The sequence below is a fragment of the Nematolebias whitei genome, chromosome 16 (assembly GCF_014905685.2).
Source record: "Nematolebias whitei isolate Nwh7 chromosome 16, NemWhi1, whole genome shotgun sequence".
Lineage (NCBI taxonomy): Eukaryota > Metazoa > Chordata > Actinopteri > Cyprinodontiformes > Rivulidae > Nematolebias > Nematolebias whitei.
The window spans coordinates 14,393,997-14,420,323 of NC_056513.1; the positions used below are offsets into that span (position 1 = coordinate 14,393,997).

The window sequence follows — 26,327 nt, forward strand, 5'->3', positions numbered from 1 at the left end:
TGGTTCTGAATTTGGGGCAGCATCATCTTCTCTTCTCTGTAGCCGTACAGGTTCTGCTGATCAACAGGAGGAGGCATCGAACACATGCTGCTGGAGGCTGAAGCCAGCGGGGAGGCGAAGGAGGAGGAGGTGTTCTCGAGGTAAAATGAGCCGAAGCCGCCCCGTTGGCTCATTCCAGTGTTTTTTTCTGTGGCGTTTCCCATGTTGTTACCCAACTGTTTATCTGAAAAAGACCAGTAAAATCAGTCTTTAGTGTCAGTGCTGCGAAAACTATTCACTTGTGATGCAAATACCTCGAGAGTCACAACAGCGCTACTGTGGTCGTTTCACACCATTTCCTGCCTACTTCTGTTTTTGCTTTTGATCTTGTTTGGGTTTGCCTACTAGAGATTTTCTTTTAGAAAATATTTTTTGCGTAACTTAACGAAGAGAACAAAATATCTCTCGCCCTTATTCCAATATTTCCCATCAACACTATGGTAGGTGAAGAGAAAAGAATGATACTGGACAGCTGTGGTCTGCGTTCGGACATTACATGGTACTGAATATGAATGGTTATGTTTTACAGCTTTTATTTGTACTTTAGGTGCAATTTTTTAAAATTAGTTTGAGCTTAATATTTTTTTTAGCTTGCCATAGACAGGAAGACGCTTCATCCCCGTGGGACATGCCGTCCGTGTGTCTCTGCTGGGCAGGAGCGTGTGCGCAAGCTGCTGCGCTTGTTGCAGCTGTAATATCCACTCGACAGACTGGGCAACGTCTCCTCTCTTTGTGTTTTTAATAAATCGCAATAAAAAAGTGCGATGACTTTGGACTTTTAGAGGCAGAGATTTGAGTTGCCGGATCCGAGCAAACAGTTGCTGGAAAGCACTCTGTCAAAATGAGGGAAGGCTTGGGACCAGCACAAGAGATGCACTGGCTTGTGCTCTCTAGTGGCTGGTTTTCCCAGTCTCCTTCCTTCTATGTAAATAAATAATTTAAATTTAAATAATGTAATATTTTAAACGCACACACACACATACATAAACATGCACATAAATGTGTTTTAGTTCTTACAATTTCAAAACAGAATAAGCTATGTTGTGACATAACATTTTTAGAGAGGTCGTAGTTCTTAAATCATTTATTCTGTACTAAAAATAAATAAAATATCTACACCAAGATAGTGGAGGGAGGGAACTTTCATATACTTACTGTAGCCTGCACCGGTGCTGTCCTCATAGTTGTAGTTGGCTTTTAAAATAAAAAGAAAATTATTCAGTTAACTTTCTCATTGCACGTGTTGCAGTTGTTTATAGGATCTGGATCTTGTATTGACGAGGCTTGAAGATGGTTTAGTGTAACATTTCTTACTCGTGTTATAACTTGCTCTCGAGGGAAAACGTCCGCCACGGCCCCTGCCAGGACCCCCTCTGTTGGGATCCCATCTGTTGGGACCCCCTCTGTTGAGATCCCCTCTGTTGGGATCCCCTCTGTTGGGACCCCATCTGTTGGGACCGTCTCTGTTAGGACCCTCTCTGTTGGGATCCCTTCTGTTGGGACCCTCTCTGTTGAGACCCTCTCTGTTGGGATCCCTTCTGTTGGGACCCTCTCTGCTGGGACCCTCTCTGCTAGGATCCCTTCTGCTGGGACCCTCTCTGCTGGGACCCTCTCTGCTGGGACCCTCTCTGCTGGGATCCCTTCTGTTGGGACCCCCTCTGTTGGGACCCCCTCTGTTGGGACCCCCTCTGTTGGGACCCCCTCTGTTGGGACCCGAGCCACGTGTTCCAGAATCTGATGGAATGCCACGGACTGTGCCAAGTCCTGGGTCCTGCTGTTAAAACAGGAAACAATTTTTAAAAAGTATTAATTTTTAAGAGTTCAATACGGCTCTGATAGTAAAGTCAACTCGACATGAGTATTTTGAGGATGGTTTGGCGAATGAAGTACCGTGTCAGTGGAGGAAACTTTTTTGTCTTTATCGACTTCATTGGACTTCTTGGTTTCAACATTTTTGCCATCATCTGAAGCGCTACCGTCGTCTGGGAACAGCTTTTCCAAAGCAGCAAGAGCAGCTTTGGCCTTCGCCTCCTTTTTACCGAGCGCCATCCCAGTAAACTTCTGGCCATCGACTTCCACCTAAGAAACAGGCAGGGGAAAAGAAAAGCTAAACGCTTCAGACTGTTTTATCAGCTTGTTTTCTGACGTGTATTTCTGCTCACTCACCTGTATAGTGAAGTACTTTAGAAGGTTGGATCCTTTGTGCTTGTTGTGCTTGATCACTTCAAAATTCAGTCCACGGCGCCTTTCGTTCAGCTCCACGAGGGGATTCTTGCCATTTTTTGTTAAGACTGGAACCCGACGACTCTGGTCACAAAACATTTATTATCAAAAATATTACAATAGCAACCCAAAACATATTATAAGGTTAATTTAGATTTTTTTTTATAAGGATTTAGACAGAATACTTCAGAAGAAGTACGCACCGAATCCGAAGTTTCGGAATCGCCTTCAGCTGATTTCTGGGGCCGAGGAGCATTAAATCTGGACGTATTTCCAACTATCTTGCCTGTTGGAAGACCAAGATCTTGCAGAACCTATAGATGGGGAAAAAAGTTACAGCTAGACAGTTAAATGTCTTAACATCTGTTTTCAATGCGACACAATGTCGTTGGGCAAAACTGTCTTAGCAAAACAACAAAAAATATTATTTTATTGTTCAAATGATGTGCTTGTAAGCTTTGTATGCATCTTTGAATGTGGGCTGGTTGACATAAAAAAAAATCAGCTCATGTGGATAAAAATGAACCACTCTTGCCTTGGCTGCAAGTTTATGTTTGGCTGTTTTTTTGGACGGTGCAAATGCTTGGTAGACCTTCCCGTTTACCGCCACAGCCATCGTAAACATCGGCCCATAGGTTGGCCCAGTTTGGGCTACGAGCCGGTAATCCAGGGAGGGGGCGTAATGGTTTAAACGCATCACAGGGTTTATGTTTGGATCTTCTGAGACTACAAGAGAAACGGAGAAAGAATAAAACACAAAAACCTCAATTTAACCTCAACTAAATCGGATAAAACAAGCTGTCCTGATGCGTATTAGGATTTATTTTACTAATACATTCAAAACGTTTATTCCCAGTTTTTAAAGAGGAGCAAATACTCAAAAATGTTTTACTTAAGATGCAATCAAGTTGACAAACACAAATTTGAATACTCAAACTCCTTCCATAGGCTCATTTCAGTCAGAGGGTTGCCTTTTTTCTCTCCCTGACGTGAGAAACATTAAAGCAAATGTGGCAGCAAAAATGGATTTGGGTTTAAAACTAAACCATGTAAACTCGAGAGTTAAATCCAGCTTCCTTCAGTTGAGGGGGGTTGTTTATAATGAAGCCTATCCTGTCTAAAAGAAACCTTAAAGCAGTACTGTAAGCTTTTTGTACCATCTCAGGTTCTGTTATGAATTAATTGGGCTGTTTGTTTACAACAGATTATAAATGTCACAGCTTCACTGAACTGCTACAAATAAAAAAAGACACGTTCCCAATTTTGTCTTCTCTTCATTCAGTTCCAGTAGACAAATAAATATATTTTAAAATTTCCTGATGCATGCTCAATAATCCAGGTTGAAAAATCTAAAAAAGTTAAATCTGGTCCTCTGGATATTCAATAAACAAAACAAAGCAAAACAACAACAAAAAAATGTAGAAACGTTTCGTCTTTCATCCGAAAGACTTCCTCAGTCTGAGGTGCTGTATTCAGCTCAGTCTTATAAATAGCACCTTCTCAGAGTGGATCAACCTGTTTTGCTGCAGACAACCAAAACCAGCTGATCACATGATCAAGAAGGACCATCAGCCTAACAATGGACCAAAGATCCAGTCCCCCGGCACAAACAGAGTAATGTTGTGTATGCTGTTCAGTGTCAGGAGGGTGATCAGTCTTACATCGGGGAAACTAAACAGTCACTGGCCAAAAGGATGGCCCAGCACAGAAGATCAACATCATCAGGCCAGGATTCTGCGGTCTACACTCATCTCCAGGCCAGCGGTCACTCTTTCAAGGATGAAGATGTTCACATCCTGGATAGAGAGGAACAATGGTTTGAGAGGAGTAAAGGAGGCCATCTTTGTGAAAAGAAATTGTCCATCATTAAACAGGGGTGGAGGCCTCCGGGTTCAACTGTCCCCCTCTTACAATGCTGTGATTGCTAGTATCACTCAGCCTCCTGTGAATCAGCCATCCCAGCCATGCTAATGATCCATCGTTAGGCTGATGGTCCTTCTTGATCATGTGAACAGCTGGTTTTGGTTGTCAGCAGCAAAACTGGTTGATCCACTCTGAGAAGGTGCTATTTAAGAGACTGAGCTGAATACAGCACCTCAGACTGAGGAAGTCTCTCGGATGAAAGACGAAACGTTTCTACTTTTTGTTGTTGTTTTGCTTTGTTTTTTGAATGTCCAGAGGACCAGATTTAACTTTTTTATATATTTTGAAATTCTTTCTTTCTTTCACTCCCTGGCGTTTGCTTTATTTACAGCACTTTGGACTGCCTTGTAGTAATTTTTGAAGTGATTTGCAAATCAAGATGTGCAGTGAGACGGTATGAAAAAAACCCACAGAACAATGATGAGAAAAAATAAATAAATAAAAACACTTTAGGTCGATATGCAATCCTGGTAGAATACTGACATAATATCTTCGGCAGGCACTCGTTAGTGCCGCTTAGTTTTTGCAGTTTGCAGCCGTGACTGGACTTTCCTTGTCCCTCCACCTCAGAGTACGGTCTCTTTGCTGAACGGTTGCAGGGAGCAGCAGGTAACAGGTAAGCTGTATGAAACAAGAGAAACGAGCATGAGAGGAGATCATTTGACTTAAAAAGCAGTGACTATACTAGGAATCTTATCTACCTGGGCCCTCTGCGGTGTTGACTGCCACCGAAGAGAGATATCTTAAATGGTTAAAGAATTTGCGGTCCAGTCCAAACACAATGTGCACTCTTCCAAACGCAAACAGCCTCAACATGTTCTGCAAAGCCCCCACAAAAAAAGTTATCCAGTCATTTTCTAATACTGTATAGTTGTAATTTGTGTCTGCATGCTTTTACTGTACCTGACCGCAATGAGTGATGGTTTCACGTTGCTGTTCAGTCAGAAATGCGGTGACGTCAACGTCTTCTCTCTCACACGGATCTTTAATACCAGGCGAACCTTTAAAAAAATTATATATATATTAGTATATTCAGGGCTAAAAGTAACATTCTTTGTTGACAACTCAATAAATCTCACCTTCTAAGACGATTCCAGAGGAGATGCACTCCAAAAATCTGCGGAAGGCTTCGCCTACTTCCAATTCTTTCTTAGATGTACTGACAGTCTTCTCTACCAGCAGCTCAAGAAGCTACATGAGGGAGAAAAACATTAAAAAAATCAAAAGTATTAAAGTTTTCAATTCAAACGCTACTTATAGAATTAACACACACACAAAACGTGTAAAAGCGGGCAGCTAAAGAGAATCTGTTTTATACCAAAATATTACCCACCATATTTATTTATGTATAATGCAAAGTCAGAGAACATTAATGATGACGCACAGCAACTTTATAGTTTAAAAAATAATTAACCATAAAGAGAATCGCTAAAGGGAGTTAATTCATTATAGTAAATGACACGAGGGAGACGTCCGACACACTTTGAATGCATCACTCTGCTTCAGCACAGCAGAGTTCTGCTCCGCCTCTTTCGTTCTGACTGACCGGATTAATTTCTGAAAGCTCACCTGTGAATGGGACATGGACTCTTCACCTGTGATTTATGAACAGTTTTTGAGTTGTATTCACTTAAACGTTGTTATATTAAGACAGCCTTACAGTGTCAGCGACAGCAGTGTATGACAAAAGTTAGCGCTTTAGCATTAGCCATCATTTTAGTGACACGTGTGCAGACCACAAAGGCTGAAAAATCCTGGTTTGTGAGAAATTAGGGGCAATATTAAACATGGGATTAGAATCTTTAAACTTGCTTTCAAGCTAAAAATTGGGGGGGGGGGGGGGTGTATGCAATATACACAAATAAATACGGTACTTAAGGTATTCTGTATTTCTCTCAGTTAATTTAAGACAAGTTATGCTGCGACATGTCAAAAAAGTTAAACGTAGGGGACTAGGGGTGCAGAAAAAAAAAATCGATTTTTCGATGATATAGATTCTTAGTCCTGGCGATTCTGAATAGTTTCTAAAAGTCCATAAATCGATTTTAAAATGCGTTTAAGTTTTATATTTTTTCCACTCCTACTCCCTGTTCGGCCGCTGTAGAATTGAGCCGTGTAGGCCACCGTACAGCAAGCTAGTTAGCCAGCTCCCTTTATCTGAATGGAGCCTGCTAGCATGGAGGAGGGAGACAGCGTGATTCAACCCGCTGCTTCGTCTTTAAAAATCATTTCAGATCCTACAATGTTCCGGGGGAAGACAGAGCTTAGCAAGAGCACGGTTGTTTACAAGAAGCGTAAAATAAAATTGCGGTATAGTATTTTGTAAATACAACAAAATTCACGGAAGATGAAAGCGAAACAGCCGAACAGCAAACTCTGCAACAAACTTCCAGTCTTCTCCAAAGGCTGTGAAGATTTCCCTCTCCATCTCCTGCTGTATCACAAATGATTTATGAGCAAACAGCTCAGTGGAAGGTGAGGGGTTTAGATTTATTTTTAATACGCTGGATTCAATGTACGTTATTCCTTCATGTAGAATTTTTTTTGCGATAAAGCAGCACCACAACTTTACAATGAAACAACAAATGGGAGAAGCTCTGATGCAGATCAAAGGTAACTGTTTTTTCTCATATTATACTAAAACGTATAGACAAGTTATACAACAAACTTAACGCAATTTGTCTTTTTAACAGGTTGAAGAGATGAGACATCACCTGGAGCCAGTTCTAAATTATACAATTTATTTTGGTTTATAAATTACAGTTCAGAGGTTTTTGTGCAGATTTGCACAGGTTTTGAAATTTTGTTAAAGATTTACTAAATATGAATCAATAGACTGTGAAGTCTGTATATTTCATATTAGGTTAAGTTTTGAAAATATAACAAATGTTAGAGCAATATGGCTAAAAATAACTAAAGTAGGTATTTTATTTTGAGTTAAAGTTAATATACTGGTAGGCTGAAGTCTGTTTACGTTTATATTTATATATTGTGAATTATTTGTCTGATGGACTGGAGACCTGTCCAGGTGTCTCTCACACAGTGATGGCTGGATATGGGCACCAGTGATACCAGTGACTCGTTAAGGAAGAAGTGGGTAAAGATGATGGATGGATGAATTATTTGTTCCTAGATTTTTATTTTATTATATATATATATTATTTTTTAATTCAGGCAACTAAGCTAACCTAATACTGGTAATTTAAGTTACAGAATTTTATACACTCCTATATTTTTTCCTATTTTTGGTATAAAAATAAAATGAATCAAAAAGATTTGACACAGTAAGGAACCTAAAATTATTGTTTTAAATAAATGTTCTGTTTGTTTACATTGTTGTTTAATCGTTTCAACTTGTCAGTTACATATATAATTGAAACAAAATTTATAACCATTTCAATAGAAAAATCGTTTCTGAATCGGAAAATCGATTTTGAATTGTATCGTGACACCAAAAATCGGAATCGAATCAGATTGCCAGACAGAGATTCGCACCCCTATAGGGGACGCCACCCCTCAAACAAACAATACTGTGTTTTGATGTTGAAACTGTTTAAAATAATATTGGTGAATAGTGGATAGAAAATGTGAACGCACGTTAGGAAGATTGTTTGAAGACTTCAAGTGTTAAAACAGATTTAAAAGTAGCCGTTTTACTTAGATGCTCGGGGGTGGACAAAGCTCAAAAATTTTCAGCCATTATATCGTTCATCGGTGGTCGTATTCTTCTCCCAATATCTGCGATAGCCAAAATTTTCATATCGGTCGGGCTGCAATTTAATCTGAAAACATCTCATCGAGAGGAGAGGCAGAGTCATGCTTGCTTCGGTCAAACCTTGTAATCTCAAAGATCTCATGAGATGTGTTAGCATTATATAATATGTTGAGGATGACTCTCAGCTACTACCACAACTAATTTTTGCCCAACATCTAAAAATGTGACAGAGATACAGACATGTTTGAGATGGCCAATGTTGAGTAGCTGTGGCAGATATCTTGAATAGAGTTGACTACAAAAGTTAGAATTGTAAATTTACATCCAGTGAATACTTTTGAGAGATTCATTGAATTTTATCCAATGGTCCATGAGATATTTTGATAATGTTACAGACAAACAAGGACAAAAACCTTTATCATATGTGAAAATCACTGATAAAAACATGTAACTGTTCAAACATACAAAAATGACAACAATATGTGATAATTTGATCCAATATACTTTTTTATGAAGGAAAAAGTATCTCACCCATCCAGAGAGGGGGGTCATGGATGGATTTCGCCTACACAAATCCATCAAGATCCGGAGCACAATGACAATCGAAGGCTTACCGATAAGTTTCGCCTGGGACACAAAACAAAATAAAACCCAGTTCAGTCAGAAGGCCAGCCGCCTCTCATGTGACCTTTCTAATGTGCTTTCTGAGTTTCCACGAAATGATTGAGAACAAAGCAAGTACAGACTAGTTAAGAACTATTGAGCCATCTTCAGCTGGAAGAGCTCAGCTTCCAGTTCTATGCTGGTTTTGATACCAACGCTATGCCCACTTCCATCATTGGTACAGAACAGCACATCATCCTTCAAGTTTTTAAATTTAGCCATCTTAAGATGTCAAACCACATTTAAAATAGCCAATCGTCTCTAGAATGACAGAAAACAAAAGGTCAGATCATTTAAAGGAAAATGTTCAACCTTATGTACAAATAAGGACGTGAATGCAAACCTGAAACCACTTGGCGTGGCGAAGAGACGCCAAGGCAGAGAGGCATTTCTGCCTGTCCAGCATGTCCGGCGGATGGTCGACTGTTTGCGTTTCTACTGACGAGGTAGGATAAGAAGAAAAGGCACAGTTTGACCAAGGGGGTTGGTTCTGTCTTGCAGCTCAGGGAGTTGCAGCTTTTCCCAAAGCAACAGCAGCAGGAAGGAAGGGGGGGTTCAAAGTATCTAACTCTTGGTTTGAAAGTCTTACAGATCTAACCTTCATTATCTACCCTGCTAGGAAGTTAAAATACCGTTATAGAATGACTAATACTAACATCGGTGAATGTAGTGAAAGTATGTGGCCTATGCAACAATGAACACCCCCTTCCATCAGCTTCAGAGCTTGGGTTTGCTGCGACCCCTCACTTCCTGAGACAGCCAGTTGGTCAAAGGTCCAGCATCCCTACAAAACTGGACAAACTTTAATGCAATCAGTTGTAAACCACAAGCATTTGGAAGTTTATGTCTGTCCCACACTGCAGCAAAACTGATTTGTCTCGGTTTTAAAGTGTCTTAAAAAAGGTCTTAAAAGAATGGAAACGCAGAAAGCCACAGCAAGTTTGTTTTAGAAAATTATTTCTTCAAGGTCAAGTTAAATTATTGAATCTTAGCAAGCCTAAGAGTGATAATAGTTTAGTCATTCTTAACCGAGGCAGAGTTGTACAAACAAAAAAATAAATAAAGGTGAAACAAAAAAATGCTAATTATAAAGCCGTCTTTTGTGTGACAGCTAAACTATTGTAATTTCTATTAATAATTTTTAAAAAATTTATTTATGAAGTATTTCTATTAATTAATTTATGTCTACCTTGGGGGATGGGTCCTCGTGACTCAATGAGAGTACCTCATTGGTCATTCAGCTTAGAGTTCTGGTCACATGATGACCGAGTGGAATTATGGGTATTTAGTAGCAAAATTGGAACCATGAGCAAGAGGTGTCACGAGTACCTGTGGCATTCACTCTGTGTCACAAAAACCTGCCCTCAAGAGGGGTGGGTGTTGGGCAGCTATACGAGCGTCCAGGTGTGTCAAAAGAAAATGTTACTCGGCGGCAGGAAGCTCGGCCGCCTGTAAAAATAAAATATTAAAATAAAAAGTACATAAATTGGCAGCTCCTGTGTATAAGCCGCGGAGTCCGAAATGTGGGGGAAAAAAGTAGTGGCTTATACACTGGCAATTACAGTATACACTGCTTAGTTCATACCATGAGACCAGTTTGGACTCTTAAAACTGAAATGGGAAATGGACTTGGAGGAATATATCTCAGACTCAGTCCAGCGAAAGATCATTCAGAACATTTATTTATCCTCGTACTGTAATTCACTTCAAGGTGGTGCACTGTCTGCATTGGTCCAAAGACAATATGTCCAAAATTAAAACTGACCTGGATCCTGCATGTAACCGCTGTAAACAAACCCCAGCTAAGTGCTTACTACACACATTCTGGACTTGTCCAAAGCTGTGGGGCTATTGGCAATCTATTTTTGATACTTTATCTGGGATACGTGGAAAAACTGTGTACCCGGCCGTCACCATTCATTTGACTTTTTGGGGTGGTTCTTGTGGATGCATCCTTTAGCAAGTACGAGAGGAATAGGATTGCTTTTGGCTCTCTTCTAGCCAGACTTATTTTATTCAGATGGAAGGAGCTGCATCCCCCGGCATATGAACACAGGATAAGAAAAGTTATGCGTCAAATTCATTTGGAAAAGGTTAGAAATACAGTAGTCCCTCGCTACTTCTTGGTTCGACTTTCATGGACTTGTTCTTTCGTAGTTTTTCAACGTAAGACTGGACATGACACACAATCGGCTGAATAGCCACGTTTACATGGACATAAGTAATCGGGTTAAACGGCCATTCGGAATAAAAATGCGTCATGTAAACGCCCCATTCGGATTATTCTGAGCTGATTCAGCTCGATCCGAATGAATTTGTAAATCGAATGAGAGGGGTGGGTTTATGCCGATTCATAATCCAAATGGTGTGCATGTAAACACTTAATCTGATCATTTTATTCCGACGGTGGAAAACTGACTCGACTGCATATGTGACCTATGTCAACCTCACGTTATTTCCACCTGGTCAGATGCCAATATGTCGGGGAAGCAAAACGTGTCAGTGAATGACACAACATTTCTACTAGAAACTTTGAAAGAGCTCAAAATGATCTGTATCACCTGTAGCTCAGTCAGGGAGTGCAGTAACGTCTCCACCGCCATTAAAACCTGGCGCGGGTCCATTTTGTGCGCTCAGGTTTGTTTACGTTCATCCCGGAAGTAGAACTTCTTCTACGGTTTTTTAAGGAAAGTTTACCACTCTGCGTATGTCAATACTTCTATTCTGAATAAAAGTATGCTGCATGTAAACGCTTGTCATGAATGGATTGCGCCCATGTAAGCGATACATTCGGATTATTTAATCCAAATACATTTCAATCCGATCAAAGAATTTTGCACATGTAAACATTGCTACTGATAGATGAGCCGCACGATCGGCATGGATTGTTTAAATTTAAAATAAATGGTTTTAAATAATTTAGCACCTGCTGCACCTGTGCGCAGCCCACAGCTGCAGGAGAGGCTTCTGCAGTGGAGAAGTGGGCGTGGCCGAGGGCGCTGGCAGGTGGCAAGAGAGTGGAGATCATGACATGCTGTGCTCTTTTAGAGCGTTTAGAAACATTGTTTAAAATATTGCAAGAGTGCAACATTTACCGTAATACCCAGACTACAAGCCACTACTCTTTTCACACACTTTGAACACTGCGGCTTGTACAATGCTGAGGCTAATTTATGGATTTTTTTTTTTTTTTTGATGGGCTAACAAGCTTTATGCCAGCAAAACATTTAACCTAGTCACACCCGGGCGCTCACATATCTGCCCAATACACGACGCTCTTGGGGGGTGGGTCAATGCGAGACTACCTGTATAAATAAAAAGGTTTTTTTTTATTTTATTTGACCTGTGAAATTACTGGACAGGTCACAACAGACCAAGGAAAAAAAAAAAAAAAAAAAAAAAAAAAACCAGACCAAGGAAAATTGGTTAATTTGGGAACTTTAATTTCCACTTTGTTTCCCCCTTCCCTGTTCTCTCCTCCCCTCCCTTGGTGCACAACAAAGTATTTACAGCCACTATAAATAAGTATGAATCATGCATTTAAAATGACACTCCGAGCTAAATAGGAGGTTTGGATGACTAGTGGCAAGAAATCATTTACCAAAACTGGCTCATGCGAAGAGCAACTTTTGCTCAAGTCTGCCAGTGGATTCTGACAGCAGAGCAATAAAAAAAACTTTTATCACCAACAGGTTTCAAAAGGCAGCTGTGAGATGGAGGACAGAACAAGCTCAAGTGTGCAGTGCGCAGGAGGAAGATAGCGATCGACTTCCTGGAAGGTTACTGTATTTTATTGTTTTTAACCAACCGTGTTACAAGCACTGTTCAGAACAAAAACATTTATTGTACGTATTTGTGTATGTTACCAGTACGTATTTAATTAAAAGTTTTAAAAAAATCTTTCTGTGTAAATATCTCATGTTACATGGACATCCGTAGCTTATAGACAAGTGCGGCCTTTACTGTACATGTACAAATTTTCTTTTTAAACTTAGGGGGCGTGGCTTATATTCAGGTGCGCTCAATAGTCCAGAAATTACACTATTTAACAAACTGATTTATAATTTTTAAAATCCAACGTTTTTTTGTCTGTCAAACTGAAATTCTCCCAAACCCAGAAAAATGTCTTTCTTGTCCATCAGTTTTGCAGCAACAGGGTCCGAATGTACATGTGCACCAACAATGCAATGCGAGCTTTGACCAGTTACGTCTAAAAGATTGTTGACTTTTAACAGAAAAACAACAAAAACAGAAAGATAAATAAATTTGACCAAAGTACTGTCATTAACAATGTGAACAGAATAGATCAGTAGCTACAGAGGAAAATGTAGCGACCAGTGCATCTCAAAACGATGCCAAGACTGTCGAGAAAGAGACGCCCAGTTCAACTGGTTGTTGAGCACAGAGCACAGAGAGCAGGCCTCAGAGAGCCGAGGTACGACTGGAAACTGGACCAATATACTCACCTCCTGTCTCTGCTGTGGAGCTCATCTCATTCGTCCTGACACAAGGAGAGGTCAGGTGGATGAAAAGAGTCGGCACTGAGATCTCGGTACGTTTCACAACAATAGTGGCATCCTCAGGAGTTGGGGTTACTTCATAGGTTCCAGCAGAAATTATCTATTAAAATGATTAAAAAAATTAGGAAAACAAAGATAAAAACAAAGACATATATATTTTATTATGCCACAATGCAGCAGCAGGGATTCATGTCTACCTCCAGTTGTTCTGTTAACTTTTCAGCCACTTGTTTAAGCAGAGAGCTTGTAGGCCAGTTGAAAGAAAGTAACACCAGTTCCAGCTTCTCGTCTCCTTTCAGTAGAAGTCCTTTGGCGACCTGGCCAATCCTCACAACTCCACGCAAGATACGCTCTTCACTACTTGTATTAACAGGACAAAGAACAGGAAAAAAAGAGCATATGAAATGTCTTTCAGTGCTGAAGCACTGAATTAAAAAAAAATAATCAGTGCTTCTGGGAACTGTAGCGTGTGGAAAAATAAAACACTATTCTTCCAAGGAAAGACATTCTCTTAATTCTTGTTTTAAGTGAAATGATAAGAAAATCTAAAGCTCCCAAAGATGAGTAAGTATCTGAGTTGAGAGAATGACTCAATCGTCATATTTCAAATCATCTTGTCCAGTCAGTGCAAAGATATTTAACTTCTAACTTCTTAACATATACTATGTCATATCTTATTTTCATGTCCATGCACACAGAACTGTGTTCTTGGTAGGGCTGAACAACTAACTGCATTTGCGATAATATTGCGATATAATGAAACAAGAATTTCTAATCGCAAAGGCTGTGATTTGACTGGTCACGTGATCTGGTTACTAGGGGTGTAAACCACCAGCTTCACCACGATATGACATCATATTGATTTGTTTGTATGAAGATACAATTTTTCTTGATATCACAGAGTCTGTCACGATACGATTTCGATTCTATTCGATTCACAAGTCTGCGATCGATATATTGCGATATCAAATGTCCATCTCATTTACATATAAATACATTTACAAAAACAATTCAAATATGATTTAACCATTTTATTTCTGTTATTTCAGGCACTTAAATAAAAAATGTTTTTTTCTTAATGAAAAAAATAAAAATGACCTGCTCAGTATAATCTCACATTTCTCATGTTTAAGTGCATTTTTTAAACCAGTTAACTTAAAAGAGTCCTGATTACCTTTCAGTTATAAAGAAACACAAATAGACATTGAGCTTACATAACATGGCTATCAATGCCGTGTTTCTTCTTCAGGTGAACGGCCAGATTTGTTGTGTTTCTCGAGTATTTGAACTCACACTGGCACCTGTTGCATACGACATGAGTTTTGTCTGTTGAGCCGTTCTTCTGTTGGAATCAAAACTATTTCCACAGAGTTGATTTAAGTCCAGCAGGAGAGTGAATTTCATTTTCTGTTTTCTGCCACGTCTGCCATGTTGCTGAGGCGGCCGCAGAGCACAGCCACGCACGGAAATGATGACACAGACGTGCCTTGGGAATTTCGAAATAAAAGCATATTTTAAAGATGACGATATGAGATTTATTGCTTGTGTTTGTTGAAAAATAGACGAGAAGATATTGAAAAATAATTGCATATTAAATCGCAACATTGAGGTAAAAAAATAATAATAATCGCAATTGGAATATTTTCCAAAATCGTTCAGCCCTACGTTATTTTGTTTGCCAGGCATTTAAACACACAAACTAACTCGGACCAGCTGGTTATGCTTCTTACCGCTCAGCCTCTGCAGCTCCACTGTCATTTTTTGGGGCATCCATCTGGTCAGAAACACTCTTGAGAGCACACTCTACGTGGGAAACCATTGTCTGCACAACCTCCATCTCCTTTGCAGAGGGGTACACCTCCGAGTGTTTGGCCATTATGACGTAATCGTGTGGCCCGGGAACCTTCTCAAGTGCTGCCTTGATTGAAAAAGTAAAAATACAAGAACAATCAAACAAAAACACACACACACAAAAAAAACCCAGATAAAATGAAGTGACAAATAATCCTTGAATGATCTAAAGTAAAATAGTGATTATCAGTTTATCTCAATCTAAAGAATCCTTTGGACAGGCGGTAGATTTAGGATTTACTTGCACAAGAATAAAAATGATTTAGATTAATTTGGAAAAGTCTTTTAATTTTGAGATTTTGGTCATTAAGAGTTCTGCTAGACTGTTGGGTTATTTTGATAAAACCGTGTGTTAAATTAGCATCAGCTGGAACTCAGACTCAAGAAGTCTCTTTTCTCACCTTACTGGATCAAAGCTTGGTGGCTGATTATTGATTAGTCTGGGTTCTTACTAAAGGCCAATCAGACCTGAGCAGAACTACGAGGAGGAGGAAGTAGGGTGTTTAAATCTCATTGAAAAACTGTGGTCAGTATTTCATCCAAGGTAACCAGAGGTTGGTGATGCTGTCCTGCAGTGTCAGGAGTCAGGCGACACGTAAACTGGAGCGATTCTTCTAAAAGGTACAAAGTCACTTATCAACTTTCTTTAACTGCTTCTCTTTTCTTCACTCAGCTGAACTTACAAAAATAACTCTCTTGTTTCTACTCTGGACTTCCTTTACTGTGGTTAACAGAGACAAAGATGGAAGGACACATCAGGGAAATAAGAAAAACACAGAAGATTAATTGAGGTGCAGGTCACCCACCAAGGTTTTCTCCTCAATCTGTTACCAAACAAATGTTTGATACCAGCTGAACAGCCAGATCGATGTCTGATGCTGGGAAACTTTGAAGTCTATACAAATGGGATCAACTCACTTTTTTCAAATCTTCTTCAGACAGCTGTGCAGTCTCCTGTAAGAAAAAAAAAAAAAGAAACAAAATTTGTTAAACCATTTGACTGATTTTCCTCCTAAATAAATAAAAACGGAATTTTTCACATTTCAAAAAAATTTACAATCGCATACACAAATTTACTTCTGCATAAAATCACATTTGTTACAAATCATAAAGGGGTCCCTCCAAGCTACATTTATTAAACAAGTTAAATGTTTGTTTCCCAATAAAGATTGGTAGTGTTGTGCTTAATGTGGGTAAAGTAACCTAAAAATTAAAACACACTGCTGGCCAAGGCCACTTTGAATGATTACTAAACATTACGATGTCAAAGGAATGGTTGTTCAACACCTGCACAGCACTGAAGATTACAAGTGTTAACAAAAAGGTGAAATAAAAACCTCGTTTTGCTGATGATCCTCCATATTTTCACAAGAAGCAATGTAGTCATGGTACTGCCTCAGCTCCTCCTCGTAAAACAGGCAGTTGTACCAATGACGCAACTCCTCGTATCTAAACAGACAGAATGTTAAAACAAGGTTATCCCGATGCATGCTCAATAATCCAGGTAGAAAAAAATCTAACAAAGTCAGGTCCTCTGGACAGATGTTAAAAAGATAAACAATAAAAAAAATTAAATTAAAACCTTGTTGAAACGTTTCGTCTTTTATCTACAAAACTTATTCAGTTCAAGGCGCTGCAATAAACTCAGTCTTATAAATAGCACCTTCTCATAGTGGATCAGCCAGTTTGTTGTTGACATCCAGAACTAGCTGTTCACATGATAAAGGAGGACCATTATTTTATTTACCCTTTATTTATAGAGGTAGTCTCATTGAGTCACGAGAACACATTTTCAAGAGAGACCTGTTGTTGAGAGCAGATGGTGGGGGTTAAGGGCCTTGCTCAAGGGCCCAGAGTGGGGCAAATGAAGGTGGAGGCAGGTGTGGGTGTTTCATATTTTCCACCCACATTTTGATGTCTGTCCGGGGAGTTGAACTTGTGACTTTCCGAACACAGGCCCATGTTCTAACCTCTGCACCACCACTCACCCATTAGCCTAACAACTGGTCGTTAGTGCCCTGATGGCTGTTTACTATTCACAGAGGGCTGAGCGATACTAGCAATAACAGCATTGTAAGAGGGGGACAGTTGAACACGGATGCCTCCACCCATTTAATGATGGACGGTTTCTTTTCAAAAAGATGGCTTTTTTCACTCCTCTCTTAAACCATCGTTCCTCTCCATCAAAGATGTGTACATGTGCTGCTGATTTATTTCATGCTGCTGTGTTCATTTGTACTCATCTGTTCACAGACTCATGTTCGCGCTGCTGTTCGGCGTATTGTTTTTGTACTACTAGTGCTTAGCGTATTTTTACTTTAACATTTTTCTTAGTTCATATCTTAGATCTGGGCAGCACGGTGGCGCAACTGGTAGAGCTGCTGCCTCTCAGCGAGCAGGTCCCTGGTTCAAACCCCAGTCCAGGGGCCTTCTGGGTGGAGTTTGCATGTTCTCTCCGTGCATGCGTGGGTTTTCTCCGGGTACTCCGGTTTCCTCCCACAGACCAAAAACATGCATGTTAGGCTGATTGGTAACTCTAAATTGTCCCTAGGTGTGAGTGAGAGAGTGAATGGTTGTTTGCCTCGTTTGTCTCTATGTGGCCCTGTGATGGACTTGCGACCTGTCCAGGGTGTACCCCGCCCCTCGCACAGTGATTGCTGGACATGGGCACCAGCGACCCCCGTGACCCAAAATGAAATAAACGGGTAAAGATAATGGATGGATGGATGGGACGTTGTGTTTAGAAAATAAACGTCTCAGTTTCTCTGATACTCCCTCAACATACGGAATGACCACTGGTCTGGGTTCCTCCTTTTCACCTGTTGGCTGACTGGAGTCCTGTTTGGGTTTCTTCTCTGCTTTCAGGAAGGCCCAGTTAGGATATCCACATTGCTCTAGAGCCTGTCTTGTGTGGGATTTCTCCTTCTGCCTGGCTCCTGAGTTAGTGGGGACGCTGTCTGCTCTGACTGTACCCAGGGGAAGCCACTCCTTGTCTTTATGGACTTCCAAAAATCCATGAAGAAGGAACACCACTCAGACCCATCGTCAGCAGCATGGACTCAGTGACATACAATATTGCTAAACATCTGGCTGGTATTTTAGCTCCTCTTGTTGGAAACACACCTCATCACATAAAGAACTCCATTGATTTTGCTAACAAAGTTCAACACTTGAAACTAACCCCAGGAGAAACCCTTGTATTGTATGATGTGACCTCTTTTCACTTGCATACCCATCTCTGAAGCAGTAGAAATCGTCAGAAAACAACTTCTACAAGACAAGGACTTAATCAACAGGACCAACTTCACCCCAGACCAGATCTGCACCCTGTTGGATCTCTGCCTCTCCACCACTTATTTCAAGTTCAATGACAGTTTTTACAGACAGAAGCACGGCTGTGCCATGGGATCTCCAGTGTCACCCATTGTTGCCAATCTCTACATGGAGGAAGTGGAACAGAGAGCCCTAAACAGGGAACAAAGCCAAGCCATTGGTTCCGATATGTGGATGACACTTGGGTCAAAATCCAAGCTAAGGAAATAGAAGCGTTCACCAGACACATTAACTCGGTCGATAACAACATCAAGTTCACCAGAGAGGATGCAAACGACAACAAACTGCCTTTTTTGGACTGTTTGGTTCAGATGGAAAGAGAGGACAACCTCAACATTGAAGTTTACAGAAAACCAACCCACAGAGACCAGTATCTTCTGTTTGACTCCCACCATCCACTGGAACACAAACTCTCTGTCATCAGAACTTTACAACATCGGGCCAAATGCGTCCCCACGAAGACAGAAGGGAAGGAAAAGGAACAGAAACACATTCAAGAAGCTCTTCGAACATGTGGATAACCTAACTGGGCTTTTGTCAAGTCAGCGAGGAAATCTACAAAACACATCAATAAACTGAAAAAGGAGAACAACAGACGGAAAAACATTGTCATCCCTTATGTTGCTGGAGTATCAGAGAAATTCAGAAGGATTTTCAACAAAACACAAGCTCCCAGTACATTTCAAACCCAGCAGGACTCTCAGACAGAGGCTGGTCCACCCTAAGGACAAAACACCCATACACAAACAGAGTGGTGTAGTGTATGCGGTCCAGTGCAGCGAGGACTGTCCAGACCTCTACATTGGAGAAACTAAACAGCCTCTTCACAGACGCATGGCTCAACACAGGAAAGCCACCTCCTCTGGACAAGATTCAGCTGTTCACCTCCACCTCACAGATAAGGGACACTCTTTTGAGGACCAAAATGTGCACATTTTGGACCAAGAACACAGATGGCTTGAGAGGGGGGTGAAGGAAGCAATTTATGTAAAAAGAGAAAAGCCGTCTCTTAACAGAGGAGGAGGCCTCAGATTTCCACTTTCAAAACATATAACGCAACTTTAAAACAGATTCCCAGCCGGTTTTCACACTTGATGGGAACAGAGGGGCCTCATCCGTGAATTAGAGGAACAAAAACCTACTGTTAAGGTGTTTAGGTGTGAACTGCCAATCTACATATGTGTGTGTGTGTCTTATCTCACTCAGCCTTATAACCTGAATCTCTCACTCTCTGCTCTTTGAATTGAGAAAGCTCCTCGGATGAGGAGCGAAACGTCTTCTGTTACAAATAAAGTCCAGTTGTTTTTGTATTGAACGTTTTTTGAATTCATCATGTCCTGGATGACTGAGAATCTTCACCAGCATGTCTGCTCTGTGGTACAGAGCCCTAATGACTCCCAACTTATGCTTCAAAGGGTGATGGGAGTCAAACTGCAAATACTGGTCTGTGTGGGTGGGTTTGCGGTACACCTCAGTTTACAAATGTCCTCCATCAGAGACTGACATTACAGTTCAAGAAAGCCAACCTGCCATTTTTTACATCTTCTCATGTTAACTTTATGTATTTATCCACAGAGTTGATGTGATCAGTGAAATGTTTTTAATTTTAACCCAGGTGTCATCAACATACCTGAACCAATGACTCGGTGGTGTCCCTGAAAAGGACGCCAAGGCTCTCTTTTCTACCTCCTCCATGTACAGGTTGGCAACAGAAGAAGAAATTGGAGACCCCATAGTGCACCCATATTTCTGTCTATAACACTGCATTGCATATTACAGTTTCAAAAGTTGGTACAGTTGCTCTGTGGAAAGCGTGGTCCCACTGCTGAGTGGTGTCTGATTTAAATCTTAAACTGACCACCTCTACTGCATCATCAACAGGAATGCACATAAAGAGTGATGTGACATCAAAAGAGACCATTGTTTCATCAGTCTCCATGATGACATCCCTCACCTTATACGTGTTCTGTATGTGGTGTTCTGAGCTGCCAACTAAAGGGATGAGTACAGACACCAGATATTTGGAAACGTAAGTTACAGAGTTAATCATGCTAATGATCTTAAAAGGTACACCTTGTTCGTGAATGTTGGGTAAACTATACAGAATAGGCCAAAACAGTCCATGCTCAATAATCCAGGTATACAATCCAACAATTTTCAGTCAGGTAATCTGGACCTATACAGACTAGGCGTGTTGCGTGTACCTCATCTGTGTTTTTTTTGTTTAAAACAGATCTCTCTTGTAAATGAGTCCTCGTGACTCAATGAGACTAACCTGTATAAATAAAGGTTAAATGAATGAAAATTCAAAATTGTCTGGGGTAGGATCTCCAGATCCTCCCTCCCTCGCCACTATTTGCGTTCTGGCATCGTTTTGTTTACACATTAAGAAATGTATGTTATCTTCACTAATGAGATGCATGCAGATACTTTTAGCTTATGAAGCAAATTAGTACTTCCTTCTTGTATGGACTTCCATAAAGTGCAATGCATGTCCACATGAAAAGGTGCAAGATAAACAGTATGCTTGCTTTTCACTACTTATCGTTTAGTGTGCATGAAGAAAAACAAAGTGCACGCTTTCAGTACAGTACCTGGCCTCATCCCCAGGAACGAGATGGCTGCCCTGCTGGATCAAACTGTCCCAGTACAGCAGCTCCTCGTAGGCCTGCTCTTCGTCCCACGCCATCGTCGCCATCTCGTCAAGACTGCCCTTTCGAGGCCTCCTGTTGTGTCAAACGAAACGTATTATTCAGAAGTACAAAGTGGGATAAAATAGGCAAGGAAAATCAAATCATTCAGTGCGCGCCGGTTGTCAACGTTAACGGCTAACAGATAAACATGCGTCACATATATGCGACGAATATAAACATCTTGCGCAGAAAGGATGCTGGCCGTTAGTTGCAAATTATTTACTCGTGCACGAATGCTTGAGCTATTTATATACCGAATGGCGGTGGTTTAATTAATCTATAAACCAATAACTAGGACCCTCTGAACGTTAGCGTGATGTTCATCAACTAGCTAGCACGAGCTACGACCGCTCAAATGTGTCGCGTTTCAGTGAAGTTATCACGGCTTACCTTTCTCACAGAACAAATTAACAGTTGTAGACTTTTATGAGAGCGTTGCCACTCTTTCTTAACGTTTTTTTAGATGGTATCACCTTAATGTCCTCGAGAGAGTAGAATCTTGTTTATCCTCCTTCCTGTGTTGCAGCAGTAGCCGGACCGTATGTGTTCAGTAGCGCCCCCTGCTGCTCCGGAGCGCTCCTCCTCTGCGGGACCATAGGGCGGGACTTTCAGCTCCCCATCCTTTGTGCGCAGACTCTGGAGCCAAAAACATAAGACAGAGATCTATAGTTGTTCTATTAGATTTATCTTTACACATCAGCCTTGGTAATAAATGCAGGAGGGCACTTATATGATTATATAGTGTCTGCGAAATCTCAAGAATAAAAGTGGGGGAAAATTTTTTTAAAAAGTCCAAAACAGTTGGATTTTTACTGTCTGAATATATCTAAAAAAGTTGACTTAACTTTTTTTTTTTAGATTTTTCTACCTGGATTATTGAGCATGCATATAGTCTGAATATATACTGTCCATGCTGATTCCTGGCATAAACTAGCTTTAGGGAGTGTCTCGGGCCACGACTTTCAGAATCAGAATAAGCTTTATTATCATTGCACCGAGACACAACGAGAATATGTCCATACAGTCGTCCGAAAGATGGGTGGAGTGCACGAAGCTGCTGTTATAAATGCTGCCTTCTTATCCTTTACAGAATACATTTTTCGAATAGAAAAAGGGACAAAGCCATGAGGAGAGAGTAGTGGCATTACAAAAAAGACCTCTTCACACCTTGTCCTAACAGGACACGATTTAAGACTTCAAAAAACTCTGCCAGCAAGCACATTTATGAACACATTACATATGCATTTGACAACATGGCGGTCCATGAAGCACTAAATAGATAGTCAGGATTCACAGCAGAGTATGAAGTGGCTGGCGAGTCAACTCCTCTGTCTGGGACCATGGTTCTCAACCGGAAACAGGTGGAATGTATGGAGATAAATCAGTCTCAAAAGAAGTCACACAAGCTCCATACAAATGCCCCCTCAGGGTGACGTCTTTACCTAAAAAGGAGGATTTCTGGATCTGAGCACCTTGTTCACGAGTGATAGAAGGATGGCGTGAGAGAGGGATCGACGGATTGGGGCCTCATCCTCAGTAATGAGAGCGTTGCTGTGGTTGATAGTGGTGAAGAGCAAGAGTTGAGTAAAAAGGCAAAGCTCTTAATTTACTGGTCTATAAACATTTCAACCCTCACCTATGGTCTTAAGAAAGAGAGCTTGGATAAAAGTGGCTGAAATGATCTTCCTTCAGATGGCCGGGCTAAGCCGAGATCAGGTGAGGAGCTCTGATGGGAACGGCTCGAAGCAGAGCCATTGCTCCTCCGCATTGAAAAGTCATTTGCGCTTTGAGTATTTTGATAAGATAGAAAAGCGCTATGGACTGTGCGATAAGTGCTGTCCATTTGACATCTGATTAAGATTCCTCTTGGATGTCCCGTTTTGGACGTTTTTCAGGCATGTCCCACTTCTATGTCCCACTTGTAAGAGGTCTTGGGACAGACCCTGAACTCGTGGAAGAGAGTGTACCTGTATATTCTCGCTGACCTGGGGACGTCTTGGGGTCCTCCAGGTGGAGCTAGAGTGTTGCCGGGGAGAGGGATGCCTGGATTTCTCCCCTCGACCTGTTTCCTCTGTTACCTGAAGACGTTCAAAGTGGTCGAAGATGGAGATGATACTGTCAGAGCAGGAACACCAAGACATGTTCAGCTGATGGAAGTCAGTCAAGAAGCAAAGTGTAGATGTTCACTCTTTTTATACACTTTATCACTGCTGTTGGCTTGCTCCTTTTCTACGACAGGAAAATTTGTAGGTTGTTCAGTAACTGGATAAAGGGGTTTTAGGGTTGTTCTTAATTAAATTCCTCTCATCACCTGGAACTCACTGATGACAGAAAGATTGTGCAGATCTTTTGAATTACAGGACAAATCTGTTCCAGTAAAAAAATAATGCCACGGAGGAGAAAAGACTCGGATCAATATTATTTCATTGAGGCAGCATATCTCCCTTACAACTTACTGCTGTGCTAAATGTTAATTATATTTATGACACAGAAACTGAATCAAGCCTGAATCAAAACATTCTCGTCTGCGTTTGGTACTTGTTTAGTTATTATCGTCATAACCTTTGTGGATAATCCTTCTTGAGTTGTCATTATTTGTTGTACGTGAAGCGCAGCATGACTCAGCAGGCTGCAGATCACTCCGCCCTCAGAGGAAAAATGAATAACAATGAAACCAAAGCATCTTTTAGAAAACACAGAGGGCTATGAAAAAATGACATTAATCTCAAACACACGCTGCTCTTTAAAGGGATAGTTCAGATCTTTTAAAGTTCTGTGGAAAGTTGATGACCAAGTAAAATCTCACCTGTTGTAGATAGATAGTTCTTTGAAGGGCTCAGGTTTGGAAAATAAAAAAAGTTGTGGGGGTCACTGGTGCCCATATCCAGCTATCACTGTGAGTGAGGCGGGGGGGACACCCTGGACAGGTCAGAAGTCCTTCACTGGGACACGAGACAAACAACCGTTCGCTCTCTCACTCACACCTGGACAATTTAGAGTTCCCAATCATCCTAACATGCATGTTTTTGGTCTGTGGGAGGAAACCAGAGTTCACGGAGAAAACCCACACATGAATGGAGAGAGCATGCAAACTTCACCCAGAAAGATCCCAGGCCAGGATCTGAACCGGTGGAGAGGCAGCAGCTCTACTAACTGTGCCACTGTGCCACTGTGGCTGGAGAGATGACATATGAAATTACATTTCTTCTCTTCTTGCATATATTACCTATATTTTGTGTTTGATTTGATTGGGGGAGTGGTGGCGCAGAGGTTAGAAGATGGGCCTGTGATCGGAAAGTCACAGGTTCAACTCCCAGTACCGTCAACATCAAAATCTCTCCACCTTCATTCGCCCCATTCTGGGCCTCTGAGCAAGGAAAATGAGTTCTCGTGGCTCAATGAGACTACCTGTATAAATAAAGGGAGAATGAAAAATAAAGTTAAAATTAAAATCCATTTCATCCCATACAAAACCCGAAGGTCCTAGTTTCATATCATAAAGCCCCAAATTGTCCCCTACATCCCAGCGTTTGCTCTCAGCATGAAGGTCTTTTAGTAGTTCCTTGATTTTTTTTCTAATGTTTGGGGCACCAGCGTTCCAAACTAAACAAAAAATTGTGGAAATAGCTTATCTTAGCACATGATGCAGCTTTTAATCAGAGCAGCTTATGTGTTACTTGTTTTATTATTAACCATGTACTCGTATGCTTTGTTTTTAATTCTGATTTTTTAATTAATATTCATTTATTTTATAGTATAAGTTTATAACAGTCTCGTTTTTATTGATATTTTTTATTTCATACCTATTTTTATCGGCCCTGTAGACTTGTGACCTGTCCAGGGTGTCCCCCGCCTCTTGCACAGTGACTGCTGGATCTGGGCACCAGTGACCCCTGTGACCCCAAAAGGAAGAAGCGGGTAAAAAGATAATGGATGGATGGACCTATTTTTATCTGCTTTGCTAGGCATTTTGAGTCATTCCATGTGAAAGGTGCTATATAAATAAAGCTGAGCTGTCTGGGCTGCAACATTTAAATAAACTATAGAGAGATGACCATAAGCTGGAAGTTGAAGCCACAAAGGACTTGTGCCTCCTAGTGGCTGGCTGCAGTAAAGAAAGTCCCAACCGTCTAAACAAATGGAACATTTTCCAGTTTAAAATTAAAAAATACATTTCATATCAGTTTTTAGGTTTTTGCTGGTATTGCTGGACATGGGCACCAGCGACCCCCGTGACCCAAAGTTCATGCAGATTTTCTCTTACTGCTGTGAGTTCAAATATGCGCCCCCCCCCCCCCCCCCAAAAAAAATGTTTAGTTTGATTAGCTTACAGAAAAGAGTCATGACATGACACGACATGTGACTGACAAACTGTTAGCAAGCTGCTCCACTCATCAGCCCCTGTATATTTAGTCCCTCAGTTGTCATTCATCCGCAGCTGATCATTGTTTTCTGACGCCGCGTCCAGTTCCTCTTGTGTTTTTTCTTATCTCCTTGTGCCTCCCTGTGTCTGCATCTTTGTTTATTTGGCAAGTTTTTGTTGCCACAACAGCATTTTGTGTTGTTTATTAATAAAATAAAGTTTTATTTTATTCCAGCTCTTCGTTCTTGTCATCATTCTGGGGACCAATCTACTGAAAACGGAGACAAAAACACTCATTTTGTCTTCAATTCTGAACATCTGGAAAAGGCGGAGGCACACGTCGTCCATCTTTATCGACGTCCATGAGTTGGACACACACTATAGTGGATTGCTGTTGTCTTAATAAAACTTGAATCTAAAAAGAATATAGATAATAACGCTAACATTATAAACATCTGCATTAGACTCAGTTTCATATTACACAGTTATCAGTATTTACATAGAAACGTATTGTTTTTTATTCACCAGCACAGTTAGTGATGGCAATATTTATTCATAGCCATAGCCCTTATGGTGCATGGTGGTGCACTTTCGACAGGAATTTAATAATATTTCTGCTTAAATAATCTTGTAATGCAAAACTGATAGAGGTTTATGAAATAGACTTTGCTTTTTTTTTTTTTGGAATTGTTTTAGGCCGACAGAAACCCCCTTTGGGATTGACCTAACTCAGATTAGTCGTCAGCTTGTCATTCAAGGCAGAAATCAACTTTATTTCTCCAAATTGAGGTTGTAAATGGAGCCATCCAGAACAGGTAAGATATTTATTGTTCATAACCTTTCAACAAAAGTCAAGTTTAAAAGATTCAAACGATCCTTTTAAGCTCTTTCCAGATTCACTAAAAATATTTAAACTGTCGGCGTAACAGTCAAAAACCACAAACGAAATAGAAAATACGACCTTTTAAAATCGCGCTGTTTTATTTACATTCAGTTTATACATC

At 40.6% G+C, this 26,327-nt stretch overlaps 1 protein-coding gene across 1 annotated transcript in view; it reads right to left on the reverse strand.

Moving 5' to 3' along the window:
* LOC119422352 (interleukin enhancer-binding factor 3) overlaps positions 1 to 21,499 on the reverse strand; it is a gene marked incomplete in the record, with an annotated part of 22,091 nt that extends 592 nt beyond the window's left edge. The window contains 20 exon segments of the mRNA XM_037689709.1: positions 1 to 223; positions 1,195 to 1,233; positions 1,354 to 1,813; positions 1,930 to 2,118; positions 2,206 to 2,346; positions 2,466 to 2,576; positions 2,798 to 2,988; positions 4,669 to 4,806; positions 4,887 to 5,004; positions 5,089 to 5,186; positions 5,265 to 5,376; positions 8,432 to 8,527; positions 8,907 to 9,001; positions 13,030 to 13,183; positions 13,281 to 13,443; positions 14,814 to 15,001; positions 15,853 to 15,888; positions 16,272 to 16,383; positions 20,862 to 20,993; positions 21,434 to 21,499. Coding sequence (XP_037545637.1) covers positions 1 to 223; positions 1,195 to 1,233; positions 1,354 to 1,813; positions 1,930 to 2,118; positions 2,206 to 2,346; positions 2,466 to 2,576; positions 2,798 to 2,988; positions 4,669 to 4,806; positions 4,887 to 5,004; positions 5,089 to 5,186; positions 5,265 to 5,376; positions 8,432 to 8,527; positions 8,907 to 9,001; positions 13,030 to 13,183; positions 13,281 to 13,443; positions 14,814 to 15,001; positions 15,853 to 15,888; positions 16,272 to 16,383; positions 20,862 to 20,965 — 2,768 coding nt within the window.
* Positions 21,500 to 26,327: the final 4,828 nt, after the last annotated feature.